The 10,682-nt window shown below is 41.4% G+C and overlaps 1 protein-coding gene across 1 annotated transcript in view; it reads right to left on the bottom strand.

Moving 5' to 3' along the window:
* Nucleotides 1-9,644, bottom strand: part of TENM2 (teneurin transmembrane protein 2) — a 945,756-nt gene extending 936,112 nt beyond the window's left edge. The window contains exon 1 of the mRNA XM_023514814.1: nucleotides 9,419-9,644. Within this exon, the coding sequence (XP_023370582.1) occupies nucleotides 9,419-9,644 (226 nt within the window). The remainder of the gene's footprint in view (nucleotides 1-9,418) is intronic.
* Nucleotides 9,645-10,682: the final 1,038 nt, after the last annotated feature.

The following is a 10,682-nucleotide window of genomic DNA, read 5'->3' on the forward strand; positions in this document are numbered from 1 at the left end:
TGCTCCTGGACCCAGACTGCCGGGCACGGTGAGGCAGACACTATCACTCCCCGTATCCCCCTTCACAGGGCCATGTTCCCCAAGGTTCTGGTCAGAATTGTATCTTGTCGTGGATCTCATATGTACCAAATGACACAGATGACAGACATAGTGTAGGTGCCCACAGAGGCCTCATTGCAACATGTGGTAGCAGCCTAGGGAAGCTGGCAGTATGGCTGCACATTCCCAATACTCAGAGAAAGCAAATGTGAGTGCCAGGCAATCTGTGAGTGGTAGGGTGCGTTGCAGAAAACTTACAAGCTGGCATTTCACAATGTGGGAGTCTGTATTATCATGCTGGACAGACCAATCATCCACACTTTCCGAGTGGAGTTTTTTTTTGTCTTTTTTCCTTGAGCCGCGCTTTAAATTCTTCTCATTAGAACAGGAAACAAGCCACTAATAAGAACAAATTCTCTGATAGTTGCATCCGTGAGTCAGAGCACGAAACTGCTGAGCACTCTGTTCATGTCCCTATTCATAGGAGGCATAGAATCTGTGCGCTGAGTAACTCATCCAGGGAATGATAACAACAGTGACAACCGATTAAGGGCTGCAGAAATTCCGAGAACAGAAAGCTTCACCAAAGAGGTGGCCCCAGGTTAAGCCTTATGGGATAAATAAGTTTGGAGCAGGCAGAGAGGCAGCCTGCAAGAAAGGAATGGACATAGCAATTTCAGGGATATTTTTGCAATTGCAAGAGCCATCAGTAAGTGACTAAAGAATGGGACGGGTGTAAGACAAAGGGCAGAGAAGGGAGGGGCCTGTGACAAAATGCAACTGGAGTGGACTGACACTTGATTCAAGATTTCTTCGGAAGCAACGTACAAGCTAAATAAAACATATGTAAGGGCCAGCCCATGTGCATTCACTTTATGACTTCTGACTTAGGGGATAAAAAAGAGACCAACTCTGAGTACTGGGATGGGAAATAAACTAGCACAGTGCTTGGGATGGTAACTCGAGTTTGGACTGACTGAGTGGCCACGTAAAGGAAAACAGGTTTTTTTCTCCAATCTCTTTGCAAGCTCCTCCTCTTTCCTGTCCTTTGGTTACCTGCATTCTCAAGTGAACTCTTCTGTTTTATCCTTGTGTATTTTTTCTGGATGATCATGCCAAGTCCCATAAAATTATCATCTGTCACCTTGGAAATATTTATCCAGCTCAAGCCTCTCTTCAGAATTCCGAAACTAGACAGCCAACTGCCAGTTAGTCTTCTGCTCGTGGGTGGCCTGAAGACGCCTCAGATTCTACAGGTCCACACTTAGACACATGTCCCCCTTATGCACAAACTGGGCCATCCTCTGTTTGCAGCCCTGGTAATTGGCACTAACCTCTAGTCAGTTGCCAAAACCAGAAACTTAGTAACACCCTCTGGTCTTCTTTTGTCCTACCATCCCATTGTCCCATCAATTGCCAAAAAGTATTGATTCTACCATGGAAACATCCTCAGCCTCACAAGTAAAGTTACCAACTGGCAGGAAAAAAACACACTTGCATGCTCACACACACACACTCACACACACACAATTCATCCCTCCTTTGAGTCTCTGATTTATTTACCCCACGATAGGGAATAAACAATGGTGTCATGGTCCACACAGAGGAGACAGAGGCAGCATAATCTTTTCCCTACAGTTTCCTTGCCTAGGATTCATATGAGATGCTCCTCTGCTGGTGGTGATCCTTCTCGCAGAGGCAGAAACAAGGTTAAGGAGAAAAATCCAGATTCTTGTTACAACATTGTATTTTTAGACTCAGGTTTATGTCCTCCAGAACTTGAACTAACAATCTATGTACTTTCACTTAAGGGGTTATTTACAAGCATTGACCTTTCCTGGTTCTTTAAGTAAATGCAGCATCAGGAAGGCAATATTCTCTTCACAGAAGAAGAAAGCAGTGAATGCCCAAAAGTCCCAGAACAATATATCTGCCTTCCCCCAAAAGCCAACAACTTTTGTTTAACAACATTTCTCAAACCACCTCCCCTATCCTAATTCGGGCCACCAGGATCACTTGCTCAGATGAAGATACAGACTCCTAACTCACTGACCAACCAGCTTCCCTCCATAAACTGAAGCCAGCCTTATCTCCCTAAAATGTCTTCATAACTCAGGTCCCCACTCCTACTCTAGCTCATGTGACCCCACTCCTTGTTAAACCAACCTAAACTTCTTTTAGTTCCTTAGAACAACTAATCACAGTCACCTCAGGACATTTGCACATGTTATACCAGCTGCCTGAACACCCTCTTGCCTCTTTGATTATTTGTCTCCTCTCTGTCCCTCAAGTGTATACAAGGATACCATCCCTGATGTACAATTCTGGGTTAGATGCCCTTCTAAAACCACTTAATATTTTCCCTTTTATAGGGTCTATCATACACTCTACCTCGTTGTATATCTATTATGTCTTGCCTTTTAAAAACTGCCATGCTTTGTGAGGTTAGAGACCATGTTTTTCTCATCTACTGTTGTGTCCCAAAGTTCACAATTGCCTTGTAGGAACCTCCAACATGTTATAGAATTAATTCGAGGGAAGTAGAAAAAATAGGACAGTGCTGAAAAAACTCAAAGCTATCCATGTTATGGAAACACACCAGGGGAAGGAATTAGAGGAGGCGGAGGCCATTTAAATGGTGAAGCAGTGTTGAAGGATTGGAACTTGAAAATAAGATAAATGAAGTGAGGAATAATAGGCGTGATATGGCAAAAGCAACCTAGAGATTCAAGAAAAAACATACAGTCTTAGAAGACTGCCTAAAAGGTGAGAGATTAAAAAATAGAAACACATTTTGAGGGAAAGACAATGAAGTTTGATACTCTACTACTTTCAGAGGAAATAGGCAAAGGGCCACTTAGGGAAGTGGATGTGAAGCTTGGAAAGACCACACAATGGAGCCCTTGGACTTAGCCTCACCAGCATGAGGAGGATTTGTTAGGAGGCCAGTTGGTATTCCTTACCTACAATGTTCCTTACCTATTTCTGACATCAGAACCGTTCTTGCCTGTATGGAATTCATTGCATTAAGTTAGGAAGCACTCACCATACGTTATCTCCAAGAACAGGTGAAACCTATAGCCAAGACAAGACCAACTGAAATCACAAAGTGATGGATATAGGGTCAGCATATGTCCTAAACCAGACCTATTAAGTCCTCCTTGAGAATGTTCTGCTGAAGATTGTTAAAAAAAAGAAGACTTTTTCCAATGATGTTACCAAGGAAGAATATGAGATTAGGGTTATCACCAGATATCTTCAAATAGATGTCTCTGAAGAATAAATCCAAGAAATGAGAATGAGAATCTTGTCAGAGATGGTAAATGTGAGCCCACACATGCTTCTGGATTCCCCAGTGATGTCCGCCAGAACATTACCTTTTCACATAAACTAATTTGAGTTAGAATACTATCATTTGTAACTGAGAAAATCTTGAGAAGTAGAAATAGTGACCTTGAAGTCATATAAATAACAGTGTCCTACAGCCAGGACTATGGAGAAGAAAGAGTGGAGGATTAGGGAGAAACTCTGGAGAATCACCACTGAGAAAGAGAAGAAAAGGAAAATAATTCAAAGAAAGGTGGATCAAAGTAGAATGTGGAATTGATAAAAATATGTCAAGGCTAACAATTGGGCAAACATGAATATTATGTACCCAATAGCTAAGGTTTTAGGAAAATACAGCTATATTGACCTTTGAAGTAATGTAGACTCCAAATTTATTACATGTAGAGTGATAAGGATGGATTAATTTTCACCTAGGGTTTATATAGACTGTCGTCTGCTCTTAATTAAACCCATTCTAGAATATGTATGCACATTTCTAAAAATAGGGTTTATATCCAATGACACTACCCTTTTCCAATTTTTTTTAACTTATAAAATTATCTGACTAGCAACTCCCTAACAGTTTGTTGGCATCAGCTGACAGTTGCTACATATTCTGTGCATCTTTCATTCCTTTCTAAAAATAAGGGATATAATGTGTGAGTTACACTCACCTTTGGGAGCAAAATGTATGGTATGTAGGAAATCAGACACACTCTATCAACAAGCTGGAAGAAAAATTCTGGGTTTGAAGATGTTAAAAATTTTTGCAAGACACAGGGAACAAATTCTTGAGAAAAAAAATTCTGTTGCACAAAATATTATGAGGGGTGGAAAGCAAGTGATCTCCACTTTTGGTGGCAAGGAGATTAAAATGACAACAGTCAGAATTATAGCCACTAGCATTTGCTTAGCACTTCTTAAAAGAAAGACAATGTCTGAATCACAATCAATGCATAATTGTAAGAAATGATTACAGTAACTATATATGGGGGGAACTTTTACAGATGGAGATGATAAGACCTAGTCTATGTTCTAGAGTTTGGTCAAGGTCACACTGATTGTACACATCGGTACTGGGATATAGACATAGTTTAACCATAGAACCTACATTCATAACTCTTGTACTAGACACCTCTCATATGAAGGCCCAAGTTAGCCAGCAAGAAGATGGCAGATCATATAACAGTGAAAGGTTGTGCCTTTTCTTTTTCTAAAGACTTTTTTAAAAGTAAGATCACAATCAAACACTAGCAAGCACTCTGTTATTCTCAGTTGAGTTTTGAAAAGAAGCCCTACTGAAAGGTAGGAGAATAAATTACAAGTAATGTTCTCAAGGGACATTTCAGCCTCCCAAATAGTCCCCAAACTCTTAAACTTCACTAAAACTTACCAGTTTTTTTTTATAGGTAAATTAATGTGCTGGAGTTTTCAAACAAGAACCTTTTGACCCTATATTGCTTGAGTGTAGTGGGGAAAAAACTATTTTATGATAATTGTAGAGAAATAAATATTTACAAGTTTCCAAAGTATTTCAATAATTATTCTATCCATTAATAGAATCAATACAGATAACCCTCTATCTTATGGTGGTCTATGAATTTTCAGCTCATTAACATGGGTTAAAGTTATACTCTGCCAGATTACACAAGGCAAAATATTGCCCAAATAATTTTAAAGATCAGTGGAGCAAGAATTAGTTTGTGAAGCATCAAAACCAAACCTCACATATGTATGCGTATGTTCATTTCTGTATTTTTGTACTTTTTAAACGTGCTTTGAAGAGTTGGTAAAATTTAGTTCTTTGCTAGAACCGACTGAGAGCATTGATACTTTCAAAGATCCAATCTCCCCCCAGTTCTTTCCTCAACCTTGATCCTAACAGCCAGCCTGTGGTAGAGAGAAAGAATTCAATCTTGGCTCCTCTCAAAAGACTTGAACGACTAACTGGAAAGAAGGGCCTTTGGAAGGATAAGAAGTCTGGCTGAACTCTCTGGCCCACTGGGCCTTAGATTACACAGAAGCCAGTCAGTTCTGCTTACTGGGCAATATCATTTAGATAGCGGCACTTTCTCGGTTCCTGCTCCAGGTGGAGAGGCTGTGCAAAGAGGTGATGACTACATGGGAGGGCACAGGCACTTATGCTGATAGCTCTGCACACTTGCCTATTACAGGTATTTTTTCCTCCAGTGGTGGTTTCCAAGAGAGATTGGAAGAGACCCTGGAGACATTGGGGGCAGAAGGACAGGGAGTCTGGGGTGATTGTGCCTGGGGAAGGGAATGCATAAAAACAAGAATATAGACCAGCAGGGCTGGGGGACCATCACAGGTTTAATCAATGTTTGTGACTAGAGATTTTATATCATTAGGAAAGACTTCAAGGTGTTGATCCTTAAAAATCTGAGAAATTGAACTTTATAGGCCAGTCTTTGACAGAAGGTTGATTGTTTGTGTATTTATTTATGTGGTTTAAAACATAACTCTTGAATCCACCCCCCCACCCTGGGTTTGAAACCTATTCCCAGCCCTTTCTATGTTTTAGACCTTGATAATTAATTTAATCTCTCCATGACTCAGTTTCCTAACCTATAAAAAGGAGAGTAATCATACTGCGATACTCAGTTCATGACATTGTATTAACTGTGTTAAGGCAAGCAAAATACTTAGGTTGGTTCTTGATACAAAGGAAGGACTCAACAAATGTTAGCCACCCTTCTTTTGTTCTAGTTCATATTTTTGTTTAATATACCAGAAAACTGTGTCCTAAGCTGGGGGGAACAAAGCAAAATACTTAGGTTGGTTCTTGATACAAAGGAAGGACTCAACAAATGTTAGCCACCCTTCTTTTGTTCTAGTTCATATTTTTGTTTAATATACCAGAAAACTGTGTCCTAAGCTGGGGGGAACACGGACCACAAACCAGAGTCCCGGGCATAGAAACATGCAAAAGCAGTCTACCTTTCAGCTCCGGAGACCGCAGAGAGTGCCTTGTATTATACATCACACTGCTCTACACCCTAACTTCAGGGTCCAGAAAAACAAGCTTGTACAACCTGCCCGGGAACTTGGCTGACCTTCATTACTCAAAGTGGCCTCTATTTCACAGGCTGGATTGGGGCTGAGTTTGACCACTGCTCACTTTTGTCAGGCGCATTAACTCTCAGCCCACTAGGCTGCTATTTAGCGCAGGGTTAGCCATTTACTAATTACTAATGACTCCAGTGGCCACAGACCTGGGGTCAGCAATTTTCTTCCTTCACACCAGGAAGACCAAGCGTAAGAGAGGCCAGACAGGTGATTTGCATACTTTAAGGGAAGAAGCCACAACCGGCAGAAGGCAGAGAAAGATTCCGTGCTGGAAACAAGCAAAGATGGCACAATTTGATGGGCGCGTCCAGAAGTTTCTCGTGGGAACACCTGGCCCATCTCCTGCTGGGAGATGGCAGGTTCTCACGTTTGATACTTCAGAAGGTCAGCTGGGGTCACTGGACAAGGTCTGACTCCAGACCCCACGCCACTTTCACTGGCTGGCAATTCTTTTGCACTCTGAGCACCTGGTGAGTCGTCCAACTGTGTTTGCCAAACTTGCTTGTATGTGAGGAGTGTATTTGTTTTATGATCAGCGTCTTGAGTTTTAAATAAGAATACTGCAGGAGATGATCCCACTATGATCCTTGTTAATGTACCCCTAGGCTAATAAGTACTGAGATGATCCTGCTCTTTGATTTCATGAATAAGAAAATAAAACGGGAAATGCATGACATTTAAGAAAATATTGTTATTACTGACTATAAAATTTATTTTAACCCTCTCTGTAGTGGCTAAGTTTCCAGCTGAATATGCTGCTTGCCAGATTGTATCTCCTGTTCCTCCTCTCCTTAAATATGTGCTTATTTACTTCCTGTGGAGTTCAATTTTAGAACCCATCAAAGTAGATCCACTCAGACTCTGACTACATTTTCATGCATAAATTCATAGATGTCTTCAGAAGGAATTGCACTTGCATATGCAAATACTTTCCCGGGCCTTTTCATTTCTACTTTTGGCCTGCACAGTTTTTAATTCATGCAAACACATTACACAAACAAATATGGGCCCAATAACAACACGCGGCATGTGTGAATTGTTAATTGCAAAGCTATGAGTTTGATATGGCCAAGCAACTTCCATTATTATCAAAGGAGGGGAACAAAATTAAACAGGAAGAAGAAAGGTATGTTTGAAAATAAAATCCCAGCCCTTGGTTTCATTTCATGTAAATATTAATAAGGGAAAAGGTGACAGGCCAATCCATGATTCAATAATCACCTGGAATCTGCAGCTCAGGGTGCATGATGATTGGAAGTGGGGTGCACCTTTAATGAGAGTTAGGAAGAAGAGTGCACATTGCAGCACAGAGCCAGGAGAAGCAGAAACATGCGCAGCCACGCTGCTGACGAAACCGCAGCTATCGCCGAGAATGAGAGGCTTTCAACCACGGTGGACGGGAATCACCTTTCAAAATATTTGCATTTCCCGTTCGGTTAGTGGTGCTCTTGGAAATAACAGATGCACGTTCTAATTTTCTTATATTAGGACTTGAAGCCCTTTCGTAGTCAATTCATCAATGATTCTTCATATTTTCCCCCCCAATTCTCACTACCTGCAATTTGGGATCAGGTGAGAACTCAACAGAGTTAAACCCTTGTTGAAGTTACTCACACAGATCCCAGGCTTTTGAGACAGAGCAATGGAGAAGCAGCCCCTGCCCCTTTTGTCTCAAGGAAGAGGATCAGCATAAGTTTCACTTACATCAAGATAACCCAGAAAATCAGAATGAAGATTAAATAAAACTCGTATCCTACAGGGGTTACAATGGCAATAAAAACACAATTTTAATGGTTTCTCTATTTTTTTTTTTTTTAAACAAGTCTGCGAAATATAAAAGCTGGAGCTAGGCTAAACTGAGAGTAAATGAAAATCAGTTTTTTAGAACAACCTCCGGATTGTGGATTTATAAATCTTGGCCCTAATGCTAATTAATAGCACGCATGCACACACACATTAGCTAAGAAAAAAAAATACAGTAAAAGTATTTTCAGGAAGCTAAGGAACCAGGAGTGGAATTTCAAGCTAAGGTACCTCATTAGGGATTAAACTCATTGCAACATTCACTGCCAAGGACATGGAACAAGAAATGAAGAATCAGTGTCATAAAACAAATGATGCAATAACCTAGCAAAGCAGGGCTTAGGTCCTTGACCCTGGCACAGTGACCCTTCCCAGCGCATTGACAGCAGTTTTGTGCATTTGCTTGTAAGTTGGCCGAGCCATTAATGTAAATTGCACACTCGTGAGGCTGGTACTCAACGCGCAAGTCACGGAGTCAGTGAGTGAACTTGGCCAGACTGCCTCTCAGCGCGGCTTTCTTTTAGTCTACACGTTGATGCACTTACAGCAACCTTGGACGAGTGATAACAGAATTCTTCATAAAGATTGGTCATAAAGATAATGCCAACCATTAGAGCTTGGAAGAAAAATATTCTCTTCCCCACCCCCAGATTGAAATAGTATAAGAAAATTAAGATTTGGGGGAAAGTCAGAGGGAGAACTATGCCAGTGGAATTGGAAAACAGCATACACTTGCCCACCTATGCTCTGAAGCCCCAAGAGAAAAATGTACAATGACTCAGCATTAACTCCACGTCCTGGCAGTGTGTGTGTGGGGAGATGATATGTTATTATACAGAAGAGTTTCCAATGTGTTTTAACTAATATACACCATCAGATCCAAGAGAAGGTAAAAGAAACCCCATGTCTAGAGTGGTGGAAAGTTGAGGCTTGAGGGGGGCTTCAAGGAGAGAAATTAATTAAAAAACCATAGATAATCTCATATTCCTCAGAATAGAGGCACACTGTGGTCTTAGAAATACCCTTTGTGGGGCCCAGTGTCTGCTGTATGTTACGTCTGTTAAAAACCTCACTGCTGTGGGTCTCCAAGAGCAGCCACCCACCCTGCAGGTCAAGAACATGAGATAGCCCAGCGCACATGGGCAGGAGCAGCTCCACAAACCTTGTCTAGGAAACTCGTCAGACTCGCGGTGGACGAGATCTGTGACTCGGTTGCCATAGTGCATCCTGCTCTCGTGGTCATAGGCCTTCAGCGTCTCACTGGAGCTGTAAGACTTCTGCGTGGGCACTCGGCAGTCCTCGCTGTCCAGGGATGAGCTCGTGTAGCGACACTCTTTGCCGCACCGTCCTCTGGTCAAAGAGCGGTGCCGTCGGTCCTTGACATCCATTATTCCAGATCCAGGAGAAGGCGAGTCTTTCAGAAAAGTCAGGTCCAAGTTTTGGCGCTTGTCACTCTTGCCACCTAAAAACATCAAAGAAAACAAACCAAGACTGTGATTACAAGAAATGTTGCCTTCAGTTCTGATTCACACTGACTCCGATGAGCCCTGCATAATCGCTCTTGCAAAAGCTTAATGTATACTAAAAATCATCCTAAATAGAAGAATGCCATACAGTAAATTAATTTTCTTGCTATTTAATTCAATAGATTTAGGGGAAAAGAAGTAATAGGAAAAAAGAAAAAAAACAAACCTCATCTTTTGATTTTCTATATATGCACGGATGACACGATAAGTCTGTCACTCCAATGCAAGATCTTACTAGGAAGAAGTTCAAAGCCAAATTGATCTTATCCTTCTTTAATTACTTTCTCTTTTTGCTACAGAAGGGTCAGGGAGAAAACAAATACAAACAAACAAAAAATCCTGGAAAGAAAAGTGCAGCAGGAGATTTTGAGCACGAGACAAAAATATGTGCTATTAATGCTTCGCAATGCTACCAAGTCACATTCAACTAACATACAATTTCCTAGCTAGGTCTGGAGAATAACAATATAGGGCTTTCTCGGCATGCAAATAATCTTCCTTTGATGAGCCTTCAGCAAATTCCTACTTAGTTTTCTCTCCTTTGCAAATCTGTATCTCAGACACACCGGGTCCCTTCGTCTGCCTAGTCACCTGCCAAAAGAACACCTTGTTGACAAGAGGTCTCACCGGCCCACCCTCTGGTCAGCAGCCTAAGCCCAGACTGTCACCTTCCTTGGTGAGATTCCCACTGCAGAAAAGGGAAAATGAGAAAGAGCTCTGAGTCCCACCAGAAAGCTGATGGGAACCTCTCTGACACATGAATTGGCCACCAGGGATCGCTAGAGTCTGCGTTATTTGACACCCGCGGCCTAGAAGTATATGCCAAACATCTCTCAGAAAACACTAGCCTTCTGCCTAGCAAATACACCAAAACAAAAAAACAAAACAAAAACAAACATA

This window comes from Otolemur garnettii, unplaced genomic scaffold (genome assembly GCF_000181295.1).
Source record: "Otolemur garnettii isolate 467f Iridium unplaced genomic scaffold, OtoGar3 scaffold00003, whole genome shotgun sequence".
In the NCBI taxonomy this organism is placed as follows: Eukaryota; Metazoa; Chordata; class Mammalia; order Primates; family Galagidae; genus Otolemur; species Otolemur garnettii.